Source organism: Muntiacus reevesi, chromosome 3, assembly GCF_963930625.1.
Source record: "Muntiacus reevesi chromosome 3, mMunRee1.1, whole genome shotgun sequence".
NCBI lineage: Eukaryota > Metazoa > Chordata > Mammalia > Artiodactyla > Cervidae > Muntiacus > Muntiacus reevesi.
Window position 1 is genome coordinate 9,286,748 of NC_089251.1, and position 24,448 is coordinate 9,311,195.

The 24,448-nt window shown below is 50.1% G+C and overlaps 1 protein-coding gene across 5 annotated transcripts in view; it reads right to left on the minus strand.

The window, feature by feature from the left end:
* Positions 1-24,448, minus strand: part of MVB12B (multivesicular body subunit 12B) — a 186,454-nt gene that overhangs the window by 68,336 nt on the left and 93,670 nt on the right. For 2 of the 5 annotated variants that reach the window (XM_065928439.1, XM_065928438.1), the window contains exons 7-8: positions 12,297-12,391; positions 4,981-5,442 (exon numbers count right to left, since the gene is read on the minus strand). In XM_065928439.1, coding sequence (XP_065784511.1) covers positions 5,195-5,442; positions 12,297-12,391 — 343 coding nt within the window. In that variant the 3' untranslated portion in view covers positions 4,981-5,194. Of the gene's footprint in view, positions 1-4,980; positions 5,443-12,296; positions 12,392-24,448 lie in introns of those variants that run through there. The other 3 variants (XM_065928437.1, XM_065928436.1, XM_065928435.1) reach the window with 2 other exon arrangements.

A 24,448-nucleotide genomic window follows, 5' to 3' on the forward strand; every position in this document is an offset into this window, starting at 1 on the left:
CAGGTATTCTGTCCACGGGAAAGGTGGCTTCGTTGTTACAGAACAGATCAGAGCTCTTTGGTCCTGAGGCCAGCAGTTAAAAGCACCCATCCTGACGTCCTGTGTGGGGGACAGAGAAAACTTCCCGTCTCATCACGGGTTCCTGTGCAGCCGTCCAGCCACTCCCCGAGTTCTACCAACACCCCCATCGTTACTCACTGAGTCATCAGGAGTCTACAGACGCCCAGCTGGCAGCTGATCCCCGAGGACTACTGAGGTAGGTCAGCCAGGCTGCAGCCTGGAAGCGGGGCCACACGGGCGGCAGAACTCGGGCAGTGGAGTCGGCAGGAGGGGAGCTGGGAGCAGGAGCACACGGGGTCACACAGGGTCTGGGACGGCTCAGTCACCTCGGGAGAGGCTGGCACCTTAGGAAGCCCAACCTGGAGGGTGAAGCTTCAGAGCAGGTGGCACTACGGTGAGTGTCAGTTCACACAGGAGCCCTGCCGTGGGCAGGGCTCCGAGAGCTGGGGTGGGGGAAGACGCCTACAGTTCAGTCCCAAGACGGGAGAAGGTGTGTCTGGGCCGGCCACTGTCACCACAGGGCTGACGGAAGACCACAGCAAGGGGACACCCAGGTGTCCTGAGCTCCCCCAACCCCAGACAGAGGTTTCCAACAGCGGGACCAGCAGCAGCCTTGCCGGCTGATGGCGGGGAGGTTCCTTGAAGCATCTGGAATATTGCCCTTGCTGGTCTGGAAAGGATCTGAGAAGGGGCGGAGGAAAAGCTGCGGGATAATTACAATCATAAGGACATCCCCACAGCACCTCCTATGTGCCAGGCTCGGTTCTAACCCTCACTGCAAACCACTGCTGTTCCCATTTGACAGACGAGGAAACTAAGGCCCAGAAAGGTGAAGGCTCTTGCCTAAGGCCACTCAGCTTTACAAGAGGGGCTGTGTGCTCAGCTCTGCACTGTTCTGCCCAGCAGGAGCCACACTTACCCCTGGAGGTGCCCTGAGGATGCGGGGGTGGGGGAGGGCATCATCAGTCAAGCAAGGAAGGCCTCACTATGACGAGGTCCCAGAGACGATGGTCCAGGGGCCGCCTGAGATTAAACAGCACTGAGACCGAGTCCTCATGTGAGCCACTCTGGGTGTGTGTGTCCTTCCAATTTCACTTGACACAGGGAGGGACAGGGTCCCCAGCTAGAAGGAGTGGTCCCCAGGGTAGTGGCAGGGAGCTTAGGGGCTGAAAGGGCTTGAATGACAGCCCTTCCGCTGACTAGCACTGTTAACTATGGGTAAACCACTCTCAAACACCTGTTTCTCCACCTGCACAATATTTATTATTATTATTGTCATATTAATGCACAGAATCTGCCTGCAATGCAGGAGACCTGGGTTCGATCCCTGGGTTGGGAAGATCCCCAGGAGAAGGGAAAGGCTACCCACGCCAGCATTCCGGCCTGGAGAATTCCATGGACTATACTCAGTCGGACACCTCTGAGCAACTTGCACTTTCAGTTTCATTATTATTACAGGTATTTATTCTCTAAGGCCTTGAGCACGGCTTGAACATGGGGACTCAGCAACACTGGCCGCTCTGTCTGTAAAACAGAGATCATAGCAGTAACAGTGGAAACCCCAAAGGTTTTCTGTAAGGTTCTCGGTAAGGATTTGCTGGGATTAAATAACAAAATGCTTGGGAGGGGCTTACTACAGAGTTTTGTACATGGTGAGTCTAGAGGAAGGTTAGATTTATTAAAATAAATTAAAGTGATCCATTTTAATAAAAGCAAAAACAACTTCAGCTCCTGAAATGTGCTTAAAGAAGTTACCTTAATTATACCATTTTTTCCCTCTCAGTTGATAGACTGTTACTGCAAGACAGAGACAGACAGAGGTATAAAGAGAAACAAAAGGCTAGTTTGATACAAGCTGCTCCTAGACAGGAGTGTTTGGTAACCCCGATGACTTTACCCACTCCAGAGAAAACCTCTGAAGACGTGCTAAGAGCAGATGAAGAGCTGAGACTGAGTGTCTTCCATTTGTTTTCAGCATTTCTCTGGCTGCATGCTAAGTCGCTTCAGTCGTGTCCGACTCTTTGCGATCCTACGGACGGCAGGCTCCTCTGTCCAAGGAATTCTCCAGGTGAGAATACTGAAGTGGGTTGCTATTTCCTTCTCCAGGGGATCTTCCTAACCCATGGATGGAACCTGGGTCACAAATTTTCCTGCTTGGGTGGGAGGATTCTTTACCACTAGCGCCACCTGGGTAGCCCTTTCTCTGGCTAGGCCTTCAGAAAGGACCACAGTCACGCTGCCTTCCAGGAAGTGAATTATGATGGGGAAATGGAGACATATTTCTGCTTAAAAACTAGAGAAAGAAGATACACATGCAGAGAGAAAGGTGTCAGAGAGATGGTTTTCCTCTGTCCACGTGTGGGACCTTTATGGTCAAGACAGTGTTTGGATGGAATTTCTCTGAAGCGTGGAGGCAGTAAGTTCGCATTTGCTGGTAATGTTTCGGGTATCCCAATGTGAAAACCACACAAGCTCCTTCCCACACGGCCCTAGCCCCTGGAGGTGTTATCGCTGCTCCCCTAGGTGCCAGATAATGGCCGACACAGAGGATGCTTCCAAAAAACATGAGCTGAACTATTGCTACACTTGAATAATTAACATTTTTATTGCAATTACTGATGTCGAGAGACCGGGGCATCAGGTCCAGAAAGGTTTGATGCCATGCCTGACGTCACTGGGCTGGTAAGTGGCAGAAACTTCACTGCACCCAGCCTTCTGGCTCCTGTCTGGGCTCTTTCCACCGTTTCTCAGCTGCCTCACTCAAGGATTTAAGAGGAAGGGGGACGTGGCCCATTAAACCAACGCCACCTACTCTCTGCCACGCTTGAAAGAAAAATATGTAGAATGAAGGCACAGCAGGGGGTGGCCATCTTTTAAGAACACTCAAGTATCTGTCACCTCATTATATTTTTATTTTTCACCATGACGAAACTGGAAAAAGTCTTAACTTTCTCCTGCCGGGGGAGCACAGGAAAAGCAGAAATGAAAACTTGGAAGACGAAAGCAGCACACCCACCCCCCACCCCAAACCCCCGCCGCAAGCACTTTTCCTCTGAAAAACCAGAGGTGCGTTGGAAGATTTTATGGAGGTTGCCGGCTCACTCTGCCAAACGCGTCTTCCCTTCCTGCCCCCACAACAGCATCCTGTCACTTTCCCGAGAAAGGGCTTGTGGGCCGCTGGCCACGTGAAACAGCCCACGTCTGAGTGACGACGCGTGACAGGACGTCTCCTTTCTGGGTGGTGCCCAGCTGAGCCCCACCAGAGCCTTTCCCGCAAGTTTCTCTGGCCCCAGGAAGATGGCTTGCCTGCGCACGCAGAGCACGCCGACTGCTGAGAAGAAATCTTCTGTGTAAAATCACACAACGGAGCGCAGGACTGAGAAGATGAGCCGGTGTCCTCTGGGTGATAATTCTCAACAAACCTCTGAGCTCCAGCAGGGGAGATGAGCAACGAGAGGAGTGACATTCCTGCACTGCTTCCCGGTTCATGAAATACTCTTACACACCCTGGACCCTCGTAACAACAACTGGGGAGGCAACAGGCGGTTACTGCATTATCTCAAAAGTGAAAGTGTTAGTCACTCAGTCGTGTCTGGCTCTTTGCGACCCCGTGGACTGTAACTGCCAGGCTTCTCTGTCCATGGGATTCTCCAGGCAAGAATACTGGAGTGGGCTGCCATTTCCTTCTCCAGGGGCGCTTCTTGACCCAGAGATCGAACCCAGGTCTCCTGCACTGTGGGCAGATTCTTTAGCATCTGAGCCACCAGGGAGGGGTGAATAACTAGCATCAAGTGACTTGCCCAGGGTCACATAACTCAGGGCCCTTGCACAGCTCTACCTGGGAACCAACTGTGTGGGTTGTTCAGCGCACAACCTGCGCGGCCATTCACGGCGGCTCTGTGCGACGGCCGCATGCGCTTCTGACCCCGAATGCCCCGTCAGTCACATGCTGAACCTTCCCACTGCCCTGGAAGAGGGAACACGGGGCCTGGCACACGGCAGCGCTGTCTGCTGAATGAAGAGAGAAGTGAACAGTCGTTCTTTTCTCTCTGCCTTTAATAACATCCTGAATGACTCAAAAAGGAGTAAAGACAGGCTCCATCCTCTCTTCTAAACACAGCCTCCGCCGTCTGAGCGTGCTCACAGGTGAAATCGCTCCAACGCAAAGCCGAGGGGGAGGAAACCAGTACCCCAACTGGGAGGGAATCAGACAAAGCTCGTGGCAGAGGCAGTGTGGAAGCAGGCCTTCAAGGGTGGGTCAGCAGAGGAGACCGAGGGGCCGGCAGGGACAGGTGCACAGGAAGACACAATGGTGAGGACACCGGGAGCTACCTGGGCTGGGGGGGCCCGGAGGAAGAGACTCCGGACAGGCAGAGACTGGCCATCGACAGCCCCCACTCTGGGCAGGAGAGGCACGCGTGAACGCAGTTGGCACTGGGCTGGGGCTGGCGTGGACGTGATCTGACGAGGTGTGCTTCGGGGACGTCGGTCTGCCACCTGGGCGACTGGACTGGGGACAGATAAGCCAGGTCAAGGAGGTGTGAGCACCAACAGCTGGTGCTGCCAGGCCCGAGCCCAGCCGGCCCTGTAGGCGGGGACGCAGAGCACAGAGGACCACGCCTGACGCTCGGGTCCAGAAGATGCGCTGGGGGAACCGGACAAGGCTCTGGACCTCATCTGTCAGCAGGGTGACCCAGAGCCCAGCCGAGGGGTTTCGGGGTCTCTCTCTGCAAAATCTTAGCAGAGGTGCCTGCAGAGCAGAGCCCCTCCAGGAGGCAAGAGCTCCCCAAGCGCCCTGGGTGTCCGCCCGCACACGCAGTTCATTAACTCCGGTGACAAAGCAACCACGGTTGGGTGTAGGAAAGCACGTCCAATTAGCCGGGCCTACATGAATATTTGTACTCTTAAATCTTCTGCATTTCGAAAGGGTTAAAGCTTATTATTAGCATATAATTTACAGTCCTTTCTCCCAGGAAAGGAATAATGCACAGTAAATGCCACATTCATTTTAATAATACATGTTACAGTCTGTGCCCAACATCTGCACAAAGGTAAAGGAGACAGATTTTTTTGACGTGTCCCACTCTGCCATCTAAACACAGGCTTTTTGTTTCTTAAGTGACGGAAGGTTTAATCAAGAAAGCAGGCAATTCATCAATCGCAACAAGGCAGCGTATGAGTGCCTGACAGCACACACATGCTTGTGTACAGAGCAAACCTGGCCACCTGTCACCGGCACCTTTGCATCAGGATGTACAGATACACGGCGTGAGCAAGTCCCCGCCCGCGCCCGTTCGGTTCTGCCTTCTCTTCTCCAGGTTCCCTTTGTGCTCGGTTTTGTTGTCGGGGCAGGAAGAGATGGATAGACAAGGGACGCCATGGCTGTTAGAGGGGATGATAAAAATTTATATGCCTTTAAAATGACTTATTTCCTCCTTGATTCGAGCACATTATAAATAAATTTTTTTTTTCACTCCACTGAGGAATCTTCCCCATATGCTATTATCTACGGCCGCGTCAAACCCATGTTCCTCCCTTGGTTCCCTGCCTCCCCTCCCTCCAGCTCACCCCCCACCACTCCGAGCAGTCCTAGGTGAGTCTGAAATCCTCAGTGGAGGATACAGGAAAAGAGGCGGGCGGTGGGGGGGGGGGGGTGGCTGGCAGGGGGAGGTCTGAAGTTCAAGGCCACAGAAGCCGCAAGAACATGTCCATTAATTCACAGGCCGCAGAGGTGCCTGTGAATGCAGAAGGGCGACCAGCGTTTACTCTGGGGCTCTGGCTGGAAGCTGGCGGCCCTTCCTCAGCTTTGAGGTTGTGAACCCACCCGCAGGCTGGCACTCACCCACACACGTGGGGAAAGCGGAGCCACACACACACACAAACACAAGCAAACTGCAGCATAAACGTGGCACGTGGACGGCTGTCGGTCAGAACCCCTCACACAGAAAAGAAGGGCATTCCTCATTTCTCATGAGCCCTATTGTTTTAGCCTTTTGGTCGTTTTCCCACCTGGCATTGCTTTATGGTCATTAAAGTATCAAGTTTATTTTTGATTTTCCTGGTGAAATTTTCTTCTCCTAATTAAAAGACAGAAATAATGCAATCACTAAAAATGAAAGGAAAATATACTCGTAATTGTTTGGTATGCTATAGACAAGTTTTTAAAGAATCACATTGTAAAAACACACAGATTCTTTTTCTTTTCATAATAAGATGAAGAGCTGGTGGCAGAAATTTTATCCAGTTGGATGAAATATATAAATCATGAATTTCATAATACTGATAATTAAATGTCCGTCTTCCAATTTAAATGAGGACTAGATTAAAACTGCATGGAGAAGGCTGATATTCAGAAATCATTAATTATTTTTAATTGCTTTGCGCTCTCCTGGTCTGATGTCAGAGTCACACAGCTGGTACGGGGTTCTGTGTTTCAGGTAAAATCCCCCTTCTCTCTGAATGAGGGTCATGGCTACACTGCCTGCTGATGGACTCGGGCTTGTCCATGCTCAATGCTTCCTCATGTCAAACATCTTGAAAACGGACTGGTTTTTAAGAGGGAACAGCTGTGGAGGGCAATAAGCTGGCTTTTCCAGCAATCAAAAAGAAAACCAAAAAGAAAAAAAAAAAAAACCCTGAAAAACCCAGAAGAGCTCAAGGCAGGGTGAATACCCCCCAGTTGGCCAGGTCGGCTGGGGTTCTCTGGCTCTGTCCTGGGGCTGCTCCATGCCCCTTTCACTCTCAAAAGTGACGACGTGCAAAACACATGACATGGTCGGCCTGGTGCTGATGGACAGATGAAGATGTCAGGCGCTAAAAGGTGCTTCCCCGCACCGCATGGCCTCCACGCATTCCTGCGTGTGGCTCACCCTGAAACTATGGGCTGTCTGAGTTTGAGAGCTTTGACTTTATTACGTGCTGGTTTTAATACGCATCTGCTTTATTTTACTATTTTATATGACTATGTTGATTTTTTCAAAAGGGAGAAAAAAATAAGTTCTTTGGGAAAAAATTCTTCCCGTGGATCTATGAATCGGTTTATAACCACCACAAAAACAAAGAAACGTTACAGTGTCGTTTCCCTGTACATGAAGTAAAATCTGCCATGAAACTGATACGACGTTCCTAGGTTGGAAAAAACAATCCTGGGGTCTCTGAACTGAGCCGCTGGTTATAGGGACCCCTGGCAGAGGAGGCCCTCAAGGTGGACAGGACGTCAGGGAGCTCCTCTTTCCTGACGCCCCCCAGGTCTCCAGCCCCTGGTCTGATGCCCAGCACAAGGACATTTCTTAAGAAACATCTCACGCGGGCTTCCCTGGTGGTCCAGTGGTTAAGAACTCCCCCACCCATGCAGGGGACACTGGTTCGATCCCTGGTCAGGGAAGACCCCACGTGCCTCGGAGCCACTGGGCACTTGCACCACGATGACTGAGGTCTGTGTGCCCTAGAGCCCGTCCTCTGCAACAAGAGGAGCCACTGTAATGAGAAGTCTGGGAACGGCAACTAGAGTAGCCCCTGCTCAACTAGAGAAAGTGGGTGTGCAGCAATGAAGACTCAGCATAGTTAAAAAAAAAAATTACTGCATTCAACTTCCAAACATTTAGGGTTTCAAACATGAGTAGGTCACAATCTATACTTATCAAGCTCACTGAAAAGCACCTCTTCTGTTGTTTCCAGCACCTTAGAGGGCCCTCTCTATGAGGATTCATAAAAGGAATAGTCAACGTTCTTCCCAAACAACTGGCTTGTTTCTATGTTGTCTATAAAAAGACTGCTCACTCTGGACCAAACCTGGAATCTCCCCTTAACGCAAAACTTCACCCATGGCTGCACCCTACTCTGCTATCCTGTATTTTCATTCACTTCTGCTCTTCCCCTTCCATTTTCACTTTGCTACATGTGTTTTCAGAGTTACCTTAAATCTTTCTCGAATAAGTGGAAGAGAAATGAATAAGTGCTCAGTCATCTAAACATCTAAAAAAAATGATAAGAAAAAAAAAGAGGGGGGAAGGACCCCATCACCTGGGACCAAAAATAGAAGATTTTCAGGAGCAAGAAGATGTTCTTTAAAAGAAAACTAAGTCACTAGAAGTTCTGACAAGGAAACTCAGGAGCTGGGGCTCTGGGACAGAATGTAGAGAAATCAACACGGCCTTGAAGAGGTTCCTCCCGGGGGACAAGACCTCAAGGGCATCTAACCGAGGGAGACATAGCAATGAGAACACGATCAGGAAAGCACGCGCCTGCCAGCGGCCACTGGTCACAAGTGAGACCAGTTTAAAAAATGGTTTGCCGACCCTAATATAGGCGGGTTACAGAGTGGGCCACACCAGGCACCCACCATTTTACTTCATCTGCTCTTTCAAGGAAAACCATCCTCAAACCCTAGAGAGTGAATAACATGGTGATGGGGGCTCTGAGGAGCAAGAAAGGTGAGGTGACAGCAGGCATGTCCAGGTGCTTTCGGGCTCAGGTGGGGACTGGAGGGCCAGAAGATGCAGACGCAGAAGATGGTCAGTGATCTCTGAGGAACATCAGTGGACAGGAGGGTCCAGGGGACCGAACAACAGAAAACAATCATGTCCATAAAAAGGGACAATAAGAAGCTATTGATCTGTGGTCTGGAAGTGATTTCCATTAGAATTCGAAAGCACAGTATGAGTCAGAGAGAATGTTAGTTGCTCAGTCGTGTCTGACTCTGTGATCCCATGGACTGTAGCCCACCAGGCTCCTCTGTGTATGGGACTGATTCTCCAGGCAAGAAAACTGAAGTGCATTACCATTCCCTTCTCCAGGGGATCTTCCCAACCCAAGGATTGAACCCAGGTTCTCCTGAATTGCAGGCAGATTCTTTACCATCTGAGCCACAGGGAAGTCCTTGTGAAGCACTCAGAGGAAGGCTTGTGAGCCCTCAGAAAAGACGGTGGCCACTTGGGAAGCTTCCCAAGAGTGTGCTGAATTAACCCCAAGCCTGTATTTTTTCTTATTATGGGAGTAACATGTGTTATCATAGAAAACTGAGACACTGCAAAGAAACAAAAAGAAGAAAACTAGTGAAAACCACTGTGAACATCTTGGTGTATACGTTTCCAGACCTGTGGATATATCCCTTAAAATGAGATCACACTGCACACTCTGGTTGTCACTTAGCAGTATTCACGCACACATTTTTATCTAAATAAAAAATTTGTTTGATGCTTGAGAAGTTAAGGCCACTGTATGGAGGTTTCATAATTTAACCGACTTGCCTTTGTTTTAGACATTTAGGATATCCACCCCCCACCTCTTTTTTTGAATTATTACATTTAAAAAGCAGCAGTGCTCGCCCTTGCGGATAAATCTTTTTTTGCACATCTGTAAGCATTTTCCAGAGGAAATTCCTCCAAGAGGAAGTGTGAGGATCAAAGTTGTGCTTCGTGGCCATTCTGATGAGGGTAATAGCTGGCGGAGAAAGGAGTAAGCGTCTCAGGATTTTAGCACAGAGGCTGTAGAAGTTCCTCACCCCAATTCTGTGGGCAGGAGAGAGCTACCCACGGGCTGGATGGTGGAGAATAGTTGGCACGCATTGCTGATGGGATGCCTGGTACCCCAAATGACTGGGCGGATATGAATGTACAGCGAGACAGCATGGCTGAACACAGGAGGACCTTGCGGAGATGGGCTGCGCGCTCAGAGGTGGTGGCCCCAGCTGCTGGAGGGCTCAAATAGCATTTAGGATGCTCGCCCTTGAGATGTCATAAAGGGTATTCCTGGGCAAGGTAGACATGGGCTGAAAGCTTTTCTTCCTCCCTCCCTTCTCTCACAGTGTTTCAGGAGCACCTCTGTGTGCCAGGGACGGAGCTACACATGGTCTGCACCAGACCCCCCAGCAGTGTCACTCCACTGCAGGCAGGACACATGAACTGTCTCAGTGAAAGTACAGAGGGGAGAGCGTAACAGGTACACCCTTGGGAAAATATGCAAAAGTAAATATTACTTTAATAACCTCATGTACAAATGAAACGTGGGCTGCTTTTCAAATTTCTAATTACCTTGTTTGGAAATCTACTTATCTTAAGAAGGGACTGCAAATGAAGGCAGCGGTAATCAAGTGTTTTCAGGAAAGAACCAGAGCAGACCAGGAGTTTGCACCAAAGGTTCAGGGCCTGAGGTCTGCAGCGAATGTGTGCAGGGCTGGTGTGGAAGGAGAACAGCCTGGTGGTTCAATCCATTACCAGCAGAGCACCAGCCATCACGGCAGCAGGCAGCGGGCACGGGCTGGGCCTGGGGCACCCGTTACTGTGACTGTTTCTGGAATAAACCTTTGAAGCCTTAACTTTGCAATACCAAACTGAGAGGTGCCATTCGGTGCCAAACACTGTTGGAACAGGGGGTGACGGGCAGAGGGTGTCTCTGCTTCCCTCTAGCCAGATCGGCTCGCAGGCAGGCTGCTGGTGGGCGGGCAGGCGGGCAGGTTTCCCAGCTGCACCATGGTTGCCCAGTGCTGAGCTTGCAGACCTTACGGAGCCAGCGGGCCCTGCGGGGCATGCCTGGCAGCCTCACAACGAAGCAATCCTGGACCCTGGCGGAGCAATTTGGGGCCTGCAGCCGCTGAGGAGGCCTGAGCTGCCTGATGCTGTGGGCTATGGCCTAAACTACCTCTGTTTGGAAGATAAAATCCAATTGATTGCCACTTACATAAATGTAACAGGAAGTTCCTGAATGGCTTCCCCTGTGTCTTGAGGCTGTTACCTCGGTACTGCTAAACTAACAGCTGAAATGAACCCAGACAACACCTCATCAAAGCTGCGGGGCGAGGAAGCAGTGGTCCAGGGGCAGACAGGAACATTCCTGCCAAACCAGAGACTTCACTTCGTGGGCCCTTCTCTGCAGAAATGTCAACAGCTGGGAAAGCCATCAGAGAACCCAGGTGAGGTGGGGGCAGCCAGACCCTGTGGCTGGAAAAAGATTTGCAAACTGGAGGGGGGAAAAGGCATCTGCTTTGGTTGAGCCGCCTATATGTGCATTCGGAGCAGTATTTCACCCCGCTGGATTTCACAGGCCTGTTTTGCACCACTCTGCCACTAAGCATCTGGGGAAATAGTCAGCTTTTCTACAAAATAGGTCATCTTTCCACACTTGTTATGCTCCTTGTCGACTCTGCTGAAATAGCCAGAGCACAGAAGAAATTCTCCCTGGAGACGCTGCTCTCAGACAACACGCGCCTGCTCCCCTTGGGGACTCGGCTGCCAGCGTGGGGCCAGGACGAGGGCTGTGGGGACCTCCCTGTCGCTCCCCTTTCCCGGCAGGAGTGCCACCCAGAAATGGAACAACTGGCCTTTGCTTACCCTTCCAAACCTATTAGGGAGCGATCATAACAAGAAAAACTAATACTGACACGAATTATACCATTGTTCTAGTTCATCTATTTAGTACCCTGAAGTTGCAATTTTTAGAAAAAAAGATTACCTTTCAAATAACCGGTTCATTATGGTACATGAATGAATGCCATGTTCCCGTGTTCAAAATGTCACTCACCATTAGGGGCAGGCTCTGGTAAGTGGCACCAATGTGCCATTTCCCCCTGATACACTAAGGCCCCCGACTGGAGGCCCCCATATAATCGGAGTCAAGTTCGTGGGTTTCCTCCACTCTTAGCAAGTCACCTGCACTGCCCGCCACCTAATGAATCTCAATTCCGTAATAAGGCTTTGTAAGTTTTTCCCTCTCTGGGTGAAGGTGAAAAAGAAAACTGGGACTGACGAAATTCCTGCCAAGGTAACACTATCCATTTCAAGGCCGAGTTCGGAAATCACAGACTCATATGACAGAGGTGGGGGTGGTGGGTTGGGGGGAGGCTGCCCGTGTACCCTCTGGTCGCAAACCTGGTCTTGAGAAATGAGAGGTGAGGACAGATATGGACAGGAGGGCAGGCGGCAATGGGCCTCAGGTTTGCACGGTCCCTGGTCCCTGTGGGGAACCTGGCTTGGACCTGGCAGGTGAACAATGTGGTCACTATTCTCCGGAAACCTCCCTTCAAGCTTGCGAAACCCACACGCTGTTTTTCATCATTAGTTTCAAAACATGCTGAGGATCTGGCCCGTCACTACATGCTGCGGCGACACGGAGGAACGGGGAGGCCTGGGCCCTGTGGGGAGCGGGCCCCTTGCAGGGGGAGAGCGACCGTGAGACGCACAGCGGCGGGTGCTGCCCGGGACACAGAGGTGCTCGCTGGCCCTTGGCGGGGGCCCACCTACCTGAGATGGCATAGAGATTGGAGTGCTGGTATTCATAGTCAGCCCGAGTGCTGTTCCTGCCTCGGAAGGTAGCGGGGAGCGTGAGAGAGATGTGCCTGAGGAGGACAGAGGAGAAAAAAGGAGGTTACTGGGAGCATGGTGCAGTCCCCAAGGCTCAGAAAGCACAGGCGCCACCATCAGCCCACAGCGCACAGCGCGGCAGGCCTCTGTCTACCCAAGCAGCTCGAGTTCCCCAAGGAGTTGAGAAGGTTCTGGACATCAGCAGCTACCTTTTCCCTACGGGCAAGGACATCCAAGAGGAGGAAAGGGTTTCCCAAGCCTTACGTGACGTCCCAGGTGCCTGGAGGAGGCAGGTGACTTAACCCTGATCTCTGCTCACTGGGCAAAGCGCGCCAAGGGGACCAGGATGCTCAGCTCTGAATACAAGCCTCGGTTTGTCCCATCGTCTTGGTCTCGTTATCTACCCAGTGGCTTCCATGCCTGTCCCAGGAAGCACTTGGTGAAGGAAGATGTTAGGGGTTATTACCAGGTGAGCCCAGGAAATGAGGCCCACTGAGAATCAGAATAGCATGTTCCTCTGAACTGCTGTGAGCGGCACACGTCCCCCTCAGGTGGAAGCACACAGCAGATGCTCAGAAAGCACCATCGATTGACCCAGTGCGTCTTTTATGGCGCAGGTGTTGGCCATTAAGGCTCACAATGCCCAGAGCCTGAGTGTGTCCTCGTTCAAAGGACATAATCCATTTGGTGTGGTTATCAGCTGCCTTTTAGCGAATGCCGAGAAGAAAAGACAACGATAATAGGAAAGACATTTAAAACCCAACAGGTCTGTGGGACACAGTTACCCCTTCATGGTACGACTGGGGCCGGTCTGAAGTTGCTCAGCGGCTTGAGCTCCAGGCACACAGTCGTTCCCCAAACAGGAGAGACTGGGACGGAGGGTATAGATCACATAAAGGAAGCTGACGTTCCACACGCAGCCCTTTTAATACAACAAACGCGTAGTCTTCTAGAACAGCTCTGGGAGGCAGGCTCTCTGGGTGGGGCCTGTTCCCACAGGGCCAGGAGGAGAGCCACGGGCTGTAAGTGAGGTGGCTGAGCTGTGGGGTGAGCCCTGATGGTGAACACCGGTGCCGTTGGGCTGGCCGCTGGAGCAGGCGGTGGGGCCTTGCTGGGCGCTGGGGGACCAGAGACGCATCACAGGAGGGGAGTGTCCACAGGGCGCTGGGATGCGTGTGCTGTAAACTCGCACTGTCGGCTCCTTCCTGATTAAAGGGGGACACAGAGGCGAGCTCTTCCCACAAGGAGCTACAGGGGACAGAGGGGCTGGAACAAACTGGGGTGCACCAGGAGATGTGCTCCAAGGAGGATAAAATCCATGCACTCAGCCTGAAAGCGGGGGCACAGGGCTTCTGGTGACAGCCCCTCCAAGTTGGATGTGGGTTACAGGAGGAGACAGGACCTAACCTACGTACAGGCAGTCAGGGGGCCACTCTGCTGCAGGGCTAGAGTGGGAACAAAGCCACAGCCAGACTGGAAAGGATGCCAGAAGCCACACTATGGGCTTTGGGATCTATCTGCTTGGATGAAGGTTCTCAAACTCTGTTCTGCCCACCGGAGCGCAGAGGCAGTGCTCAAGGCACCTGGGAGCTCGCTAACAACACAGACTCAGCTCCCCAACCTGGGGAGTCTGTTCCGAGGCCTGAGGCAGGGTAAGGGGTGCAGCCCAGAAATCCCTGGAATCAGGCCAGCAGTGACTCTGAGGATGGGCTGGTTTGGGAACCCTGGGAGGGGGAGGAGAGCTGCAGAGGGTTGAAGCAGGTGATCAATGCCTCCAACCGCAGCACTCAGTCAGCAGAGCTGAGCAAACAGAAGAATAAATTACTGACTGTGGTTGTGGTGGAGCAGAGCTAAACTAATGACAGGCAGCCCTGCGGAGAGGGTCAGCTGGCCCTGAGCGGGGGCCTCAGAGTCTGCAGATCCCCGGGGTCTCTCCTGGTTCTGCATACCGGCCCTGCAAGGCAGGAACCCGGCCTGGTGTAGAGTGAAAACGTGGGGACCTGGGTGGAATATCTTTAAGCATTTCAAGATGGCAACAGCAGAGCCTTGAACCCAGTGTGGGGCCCTCCAGAACGGGGGCCTGTGTGATGCACACTCGTGGTGTGCCCCACATGCCAGCGCTGCACCCACTGTACCCCGAGGGCTTTTCTAGGAGCCGGGGAAGAACTGAGCTTCAGCACTGCCGTGCCCTGAGACCGCTGAGCCCTGAAAGCCCAAAGAAGGTACGCCCCACCTAAGGACACAAAATGCCGGCACAGGGCGGCAGCGCTCCAGCAGGCTTGCAGAGGAGGCAGGTGTTGGCGGAACCTCAGACGACAGGCCGACCTGGGTGACAGCATGTGGGGGGAACCTCCTCTTTGGCTGAGAAGACAGAGCCAGATCAGCCAGACGGCCGTCAGAGATGGCCAAGGGAGCCGTGGCCCAGTCAACCCAGACCTGGGGAGGGGGGACTCAGGGTGGCAGAACGGGCAGGGCCCTGCTTTTGCAGAGCTCCCCCACCGCAGATGGTGACCGCAGCCATGAAATTAAAAGACGCTTACTCCTTGGAAGAAAAGTTATGACTAACCTAGACAGCATATTAAAAAGCAGAGACATTACTTTGCCAACAAAGGTCCATCTCATCAAGGCTATGGTTTTTCCAGTAGTCATGTTAAGGATGTGACAGTTGGGCCCTAAAGAAAACTGAGTTGGAAAAGACTCTTGAGAGTCCCTTGGACTGCAAGGAGATCCAACCAGTCCATCCTAAAGGAATTCAGTCCTGAATATTCATTGGAAGGACTGATGCTGAAGCTGAACCTCCTATATTTTGGCCACCTGACTCATTGGAAAAGACCCTGAGGCTGGAAAAGATTGAAAGCAGGAGGAGAAGGGGACGACAGAGGATGAGATGGTTGGAAGGCATCACTGACTCAATGGACATGAGTTTGAGTAAACTCCGGGAGTTGGTGATGGACAGGGAGGCCTGGCGCGCTGCAGTCCACAGGGTTGCAAAGAGTCGGACACGACTGAGTGACTGGACTGAACCCTGTAGGAGGAGACAGGAACAGGTCCACCAGGTTATAGTAGCCGTGGCTGATGTGGCGTGAACAAGAAGACTCTCCAGGCTCCCTCAGGAAGTGCTGTTCCCGCTGGGGATGGGGGGCAAGGAGGGGCTCTGGGCTAACTCCTAAGCAGCAGGAGGTCTGGCTGGTGGGGGGGGGGCTTGGAAGGAGGTGGGGTGGCTAGGGCCTGAAGGCCTGGGGGACGGTGGGGGACTCGGCTGGAGAGAGCACTTTAGGGTCACTGCACGCAGATCCTTGCACAAGTTCTACCTTTATCCTGTAGGGTTTTTATAAGCTGAGAAGGGATAAGCTCCAGTTAACAACTTTAAAAGATTACCTCCCTGTGGGAAAGTGAGGGGGAAAAACTGAGATATACTGTAGACGGGAAGATGGGGATGATCATGGAACTGTAAGCAGTTACGCAGCACCTACTGTGTGCAGACTCAGTGCTTCCTACCCAAATCTCCTGCTGTGATCCTCTAAACAGACAGTTCCAGGGGGATTCTATGACCCAAGGAACTTAAGAAGCATAGATCAGAGAACCAAGCTGCCTGGCTCCACAGCTGCCCCATCATCCACGAGGACGTCCCCGTCCAAACCTTCCTGCTTTTCGACGGCATCAGATCTTGCCTGGCTGACTGGCCCCACCCTGCAGACCACACCTCCCTTCCCCTCCGCCTGCACCCTGAGACCTGGTTCTCTTTCTCCCTCGCAGCTGGCCCCTGCTGGCTCCTCCTCCACTTTGTGGGGCTGTTGTTGGCAAGGGTTCTGGTATAGCTCTCTTCTCGCTCCACGCACTTTCCCTGGGCAGCCTGACCGCCACCTGTGCCCTGGTCTGAGCTGTCCTCACACCAGCCCCCTCTCCAGACACTCCTGTCACTCCTCCCTCCACCAGGAAGCGTGAAAAGTCTGTGATTCTCTGGGTCTGCCTCGGCTGATCCTTTATCCACTCTGCTCCCTCCTCCTACGGCCTCACCAAACTCCTGTTGGTCCTTCAAGACTCCATCTGAGCATCCTCGTTTGATAAAAACCCTTCCTGGGCTCGTCCCGGGCGGGAATGGGTGCCTGTATGTCCTCTCTCACCCCGATTGTCCCAAGACACCTCAAGGGCAGGGCCAACTCTCATCAAGTTGGTACCCCATTTTCTAGGACAGGTTCTTCCCCAGGGCAGACGCTCACTGAACAATTAAGAGCGCTGAACCGACTCCACTAAAACCCCTGTGTCTTTTTGGACAGGAACTGCTGTTGCCTCTGCTTTTGCATTTCTGCCTGCGGGCTTGCTCAGTTAGACTCAGGGGTCTCTAGGAGACCCAATACCCCACACACCCCACTCCCCGTCACTACAGAGGAAAACAAGTCAGACGTAAGAAGTCAGTGATGGCAGTGACCAGGAACTCACAAGGGAAAAAAAGGAAAGAAAAGGTTCTGATCACTATACGACAGACAGACATTGTGGGGCTGATGCAGTTAGGTGGGAAATTCCAAGAGAATTCAAGTCAAAGGCCTGACTCTTTTAGAGGCTAACTGCTTAACAGGAATCTGTCCAACTGAAGCCAAGTCACCAAAAGCCTCAGCTCTGGCAGCTGATGGTGGGGTGGTGGTAGGGGTGTACAGCAGCAATCTGAGCAGCGGGAAGACCCCCGGCCAGAGAGGGCTGAAGGGAGGAGACCCCTCACAACAAACAGTTGCTTTGGCATCGTCACTTCTCTGGTTACTGGACATGGGGAGGAAGGGACATGGGGATAGGAGGCACATCAGGGCCTCCTGTTAATGAGAGTGGACAGTTCAGGCTGAAGGGACAGGGCACCTGTGGTTTAAATCGAACGAAGGGGGAGTGACCCAGGGGCTCGGTTTCAGATCAGCCTGGAAGTGAGGATGGGCAGGACTGGCCCAGTGGTCAGCTGAACCTCAGAGTGCAACGAGTCTTAACTCCTTGGTGTTTGGTGGGCACCCACCTGCCAGGCACTGGGCTGGGTTCCTCCCTGGACATCACCTGCCAGATCCTCTCAGCAAGCCTTTTAGGTAGGAACAATCACTTTATAGGCCCTCCAAGGCAAAGCCGACAGAGAGGGAGCTAGAATTCATGACAAGGTCCATGAGTCCCCTGGGGGTCACCATTAGCATCTCAGAGTCACCCTGATGGACCATCTTCACCATCCGTACACAGGCGGAGATCACTCAACCAGGAAACCAGGGTCCACCTGGGAAAGCGATGGTGCCAGGGACCCAACCTCTATGCCACTTACTAGCTTGGTGACCCTGACAACTGGTCACAGTCAGTCTAACTCGGTAACAAAGGAAGAGCTATATACAGATGTGGACAACCAAGGGCCCAACCATCTCCCTGGAAAGGCAGAGCAGGTGTGCTGGTGAAGACTACCGACCCCGATGTCCAGCTGACACAGGTTCAAATCCCAGCACCAGCAGCAGGAGCTGGGTGCCCTTCAGCATGGGCGGGTTGCCGCCCAGTGCACAGACGCAGGCAGAGCCGACAGCACAGAACCAGGATGCGCTGAGCACGTGGGAGCACAACTTCTATCTTGATTCTTCCCCTTCCTGCTTCCCTGGCATTAAGTCCCACTCATGAAGGCCTCGGGGCTCCCCTGGTGGCTCAGAGGGAAAAGAATCTGCCTGCAATACGGGAGACCTGGGTTCGATCCCTGGATGGGAAGATCCCCTGGAGAAGGGCATGGCTACCCACTCCAGTATTCTTGCCTGGAATATCCCATGGATAGAGGAATCTGAGGGGCTACAGTCCATGGTGTTGCAAAGAGTCGGACACAACTGAGCGACTAACACTTTCACGAGGGCCTCAGTAAAGGGCTATGACAGCGAATCTGTACCTTCCCCCTGCACTAGAAGGAAAGCTGAGCCCCGCTCCGCCCGTGGTTGCCAGGCCCTGCCAGTTCTCCAGTTCTGGCCCATCCCTCCTCTCTGCCCCGGTCTTGGTGGTGGTCCCAGCACTCACATCCTGCAGCCTCACCCGCTGCCTTTGGTCCTCCCCCCCCCACTCTCATTCCTGCTTTGGGGCTTTGCACTTGCTGTTTCCTCCTGTATGAGGCCCTGCTGGGGAAGCCCCCCACTCCCGCCTCTGCTTGTGGCTCTCCCCGCATCACCTCCCCCTTTCTGCACAGCCCTTCCGGCTCTGTAGGACTGCTGATTTGCTTATATGCCACCATAACATGATCTACCACATCCTCAGTGTCTACAACAGTGGCTGGCACACAGTGGGCATTTAAAAAAGCATTAGGGAGAACCCGGCAAGATCACCCAGTGCTGCTGAAAGAATGAATGAATCGAGCTCTGACCTGCAATTAGAGATCACGGCGGGGGGGCTTCCCACTCGTCTTTTCAACCCTGGGGCTAGGTTGGTTAACAGTTTGGAAAATGTGACATTTTTTTACGCAAACAAGAATTATATTCATCATGGCACTGCTTATAAAGCCAAAAAACTTGAGTTAAATTAGGGATCAAACAGGGGACTACTTAAAAAATTATTGTACAGCCATCTGATAAAATGTTTTAGTCACTTGAAATATTTTAGAAGACTAATAGCCTGGGCCCATGCCCATTACCATAGCCATCTACTGAGAAAAAAATATATAAAATCCTTATTTTTACACTTGGAATTGTAATCAGTTAACCCAACATTCTTTGGCTTATTTTCCATAACCTGATTGTCTAATGAGACTGAAGTAATGCCCAACTTATGACACTGGGGGTTACTGGAGGAGGAAAGAAGGAAAGAAAGAAAGAAAGAAAGAGCCAGACACTTCAATAGATCATGGCACCAAACGCTCAGGTGAACACGAAGCTGGCTGGGGCGCCCATGGACCCCAGTTTCACTTGGAGTCATTTCAACGTTGTTGATCACTCTGTGATCCCTCCAGACCATTCTGTGTTGACCTAGAGGAGTATATTTTTGATTTTAAGTGCGTTCATAAAGATTACCAGCAGACCAAACAGAAGTAAACCCTAGAACAAATGGCTCTGTCTCGGGGGGCACCTATCATCCCCAGCAGGTTGGCACAGGGCACTGACCATTAGAGGTCAACAATTTCTGCCTCTTGACTCAAATGATGGATCATGATTCCAAAAATCTGTTCGGTCACTGGAGAATTCCAACTAGAACAGCCCCTGAATCCTAGGGGAGCTTTACCAAGCTCTCCGCCCCTGCCCCTGCCCCTGGGACAGCCCAGAGGAGACTGGGCGCACCCCGAGAGCCATCATGTCCATCTTCAGGGGCCCTGGATGTTCTGTAACAAATAGGTGAGCATCACACGTGCTGCCGACAACAGCTCCTGCTAAATAGAGGCTGAGGGAAATTTCATTTTTCTCCCCCAAGTCAGTCTTTGGCACCTTATTCAATTAACATGGCCACTAAGCCGCAGACAGCTCCATATAAAAGCCCTTCAGTTATAGAATACATTTTATTATGTGACAATAGTTGCCAGTACGATTTATTTCCTTTGATGGGATTCTGCTTTTTCCTTGTTAATTTAAATCTGTATTTTCTCATGCTGATTCCAGGTCTGTGTGAATTTTTAAAATGTTGCTATTAATCTTCTGAACCCAGTGGCCACATGTAATGAAGATGGCCCTGCCCAGGCAGCCACGATGCCCGCTCTCCACTCAGACCGTCAGAGGGTGGCGCCGAGGGGCCGGAGGCTGCTGGAACGGCAGAGGTGGCCCCGTGTTTAGAGATGGATGCTACTTTTATGTCCCACCCACGACGCGCACCCTTGCAACCAACGCGCTCTGTGGTGTTAAAATCACAACTGCCATTGTTTTCTGCTGTGTTTTAAACTAAGACTGCCTTCCGACAGCAGTTTTAGTGTGCTCTGGGAACCTCAGGGGACTCCTCAGACTCAGGGAGTCCATCGGGTCACCACTACTTTCATAATAATATGATATCACTGGTTTTCCCCACCCCTCAGCCTCACAAAGTGAAAGTGAGAGTGAAGTTGCTCAGTCGAGTCCAACTCTTTGTGACTCCATGGACTGTAGCCTACCAGGCTTCTCCATCCATGGGACTTTCCAGGCAAGAGTACCTGAGTGGGTTGCCATTTCCTTTTCCATCCTCACAAGTAGGCAGAAAAAACTTCCAGAAGCTGTGTGACTCGTGAGGCTGTCTTCACTCTGATGTTTGCCTAGGTAGTCTCATGTTTTACATTTTTCTGAATTTTAATTTTTATAAGGTAAATATAGACAAGGCTTCTCTGGTGACTCAGTGGTAAAGAATTTGCCTGCAATGCAGGAGATGCAGGTTCGATCTCTGGGTTGGGAAGATCCCCCAGAGAAGGAAATGGCAACCCACTCCAGTATTCTTGCCTGGAGAATCCCATAGACAGAGGAGCCTGGTGGATTACAGTGCATCAAGTTGCAAGAGAGTCGGACATGACATAGCAACTAAATAATGACAACAATAAATGCAGATAAATATAACCTACATAAAAAAAACTTAGTCTTAATTCTTAATTTGTTTTTCCCCAGCAAGAGGGAATCCTCAGTTTTTAAGACCTTGGGACTTCTTTGGCGGTCCAATGGTTAAGACTTCACCTTCCAATGCAGGGGGTGCAGATTTGATCCCTCATCAGGGAGCCGAGATTCCACATGCCTCAAGGCCAAAAAAAACCCCCCAAAACCCAGAACATAAAGAACAGGAGCAATATTGTAACAAACTCAATAAGCTTTAAAAATGGTCCACATCAAAACAAACAAACAAACGTCCTAGACCAAAAGGCTTGAAAACTACTAATGGGGATAATGTGTTAACCTTAACTGTACAGAAGACTCAACATCCAGCCAGTGGGGCAGAGGCAGAGGTCTGGCTGTACAACCTCTGGGTTAGAATGTTCCCCAGACCTAAGCCTCCTGAGTCAGAATGACAGGCTACTACAGATTTTTAAACAGCATTTCTCCCAATGGACGTAAGTTTGAGCAAACTCTGGGAGAGAGAGGGACAGGGAGGCCTGGCGTGCTGCGGTCCATAGGGTCGCAAAGAGCTGTCCACAACTGAGTGACTGAACAACAATAACAATCTCCTCCATAATGAGAAATACCATTTGCTTACTCACTTTCACTGGTATAAAGAACTGCTAGTTGAAAGTACTTAATGAAAAAAAATTCAAACTAGGAGGATGAAATGATACATGTCTTAAAAACACACCAGGACTACATGACTTGTAGGGCCAGTGATAGCTCCAGTTAGCCTCCGGTCACCAAGGATCTACAAAAGCTAACGAGAATAGAGAAAGGTAATGAAGATTCGCAAGATGGATCATTCAAATCATGAGTGCCCAGGAGAGATGAGGGGAGGGAAGGAGGCACGCACACAGTCTGTTCTTTGGCCAATACCCAGTCTACAAACACAACTCCTTGTGAGGGCCTGTAAAAAAGTGTCACACAGCAAAAGAAAAAGAACATTACCCTCTGGGAAAAAAGTTTACTGTAGGATGCAGAAAAAGCTATCTGCATTAGAAATAATAAAGAAATAAAACCCCCCAAAACTAAATCAGCAGCATCATGGATAAATCCCCACTCACCTTGAGTGTCCAGAATGCAGAGAAAGAAAGAAAACAAAGATGATCATGATGAGGAAAATATGATAAATATGGAGAACAAAGACCAACCTGAACAATCTAGGTGTTAGAAAGAAATGAGGACAACTAAAAGTGACAATCCAAAAAAAAAAAAAAAAGTTGAGCACCTGCCTGATTAAAAACCAACCAACCAACAATCAACAAAATATGGAAGCCATCAGGGCTGCCAACACTCCAAGCAAAATCAATACAGAGACTCAGAGCTAAATAAATCCTGATTTTAAGACTTAGTGTAAAGCTACAGTAATTAAGACAGTGTGGTACTGGCAAAAACATAGACATACAGATCAACAGAGCAGATGGGAAGTCCAAAAATAGACCTACACATACATGACCAATGGATTTTCAACAAAGGTGCCAAGACAATTCAGTGGGGAAACAGAAATCTTTTTAGCAAATGGTGCTGGAACTACTGGATAGCCACATGCAAAGAAAAAAAAAAAAAAAAAGAACCTTGACACTTACCTCACACCACACACATACATAAAAAAACCCAAGAGATTCAGAGAACCATTCCAGAAAAGAGGAAGGTGTAAATTATTAAGTCCAGGCCCAGGATTTGATACTTTTTATTTAAATGCATCTCCACTGGCCAGGTGTAGAGTGACCTCTTGTCAAAGGAAAAACAGGAGAAAATCTTTGTGAACTTAGGTTTGGCAAAGACTTCTTACATAGGACACAAAAAAGCACAAACTATTTTCAATTGATATACAGGACTTCACCAATACTTAAAACTCTTGTTATTCAAAAGGTGCTATTACAGAAATTGAAAGGCAAGCTAAAGACCTAAAGAACATATTTGCGAACACACATCTGACTTATAACTAGGATATATGCAGAACTCTTACAGCCTAACAGAAGACTAATAAGCCAGTTCTAAAAAGACCATATGATTTAAACAGACATTTCACTAAAGAAAGTACACAAATGGTTAATCAGTACATGAAAAAATATTCAGCATCACTAGTGATGAAACCACAATGAGACGTTACTACACATCTTTTAGAATGACGAAAATTAAACAGACCAACAATATCAATTGTAGACAAAGATAAGGAGCAATTAGAACTCCTATGTGCTGTTAGTAGGAATGTAAAACGGTACAACCACCTCAGAAAACAGTCTGCAGTTTCTTAAAAACTTCAACATACCCTTGGTACAAGACAGCCATTACATGGATAGATTTTCACTCAAGAGAAGCAAAAGCATATATCTTTACAAAGATTCCGATACACGTGTACTGGGCAGCTTTATAAGTAAAAGTGAAAAGCTAAGAACAAGCCAAATGTCCAGGAACAAGTGACTGGATAAACATGTTGTGGTCCGGCCATATGATGGATACTACTCAGCAATCAAAAAGGAACTAGTGATACCTGTAAGATGGATAATCTCAGGATAATGATGCAAAGTAAAATAAGGAAGACAAAAAAGAATCCACATGGTATGATTCCATTTGTATAAAATTCTAGAAAATGCAAACTAACCTATAGGGTTAGAAAGATTTGTTGCTCGCTGAGGAGACAGGATATATTACAAAGGGGCACAGAGAAACTTCTGGGGGTGGTGGATACATTCACGATCCTGATTTTGGTGATGGTGTCACAGGTGTATACCTACCTATGTCAAAGCTCATCAACTTATACTTTAAATATGTGCACTTTATTGTGCATCTAGTATATTTCAGCAAAGCTGAAAACACTTTCCTGATCTTAGAAAAAAAAGACCTAGATAAAGAAGCCAATGGAGTTCACAGTATTCCTGAAAGGGCAGTAAATGGAGACCCACGATGAATCCCAGCAAACACTGAGGGTGACCTCACACCTTTCCTGTTACACGACATGCTGAAGGCTAGGGAGCCACAGAGTTAGGAAGGGAAAGAAAGCTGAACAGATGAAACATTTCTGAATCTTAGGTTGTCTTTTATATGTGAACATGACAACAAAGAAGATCATGTCCCTTTCCCTGAAAGAAATACATTAAAACATGCTCCAGGTGATTCAAAATTAAAACCGAAGAATGGGGAAGTAATGGGACAAAACGACCAGTGTTTATTCTCTCCCTCTGGAAACCTAGCCTGAGGAAACAATCTGAAACATGAGAGATGACTTCCTTAAGATAAAAACAGTAAAATAACGTTCACTGACATTTTCGCAGGGCTTACCCTGCAGAGGCATCATGTGATCCTGCTCGAATCCTACGACTAGGCGCTGAGATCATCTCTATCGGACAGAAGGTCTCAGGAAGGTTCAGCAGCTGGCCTGAGGGGGCAGAGCTTGGATCTGAACCCTGACGGGGCAAATTACAAAATTCAGCTCTGAGTTACGATGCTCTACTCAAAAACTGGAAATAACATTATGAGATGTCAGAATACTTTACAGACTTAAAATGATGGTTACAGGTTTTCTGGGCGGAACTGGGGGATGGCGTTTATGACATGATGCTAAGTGAG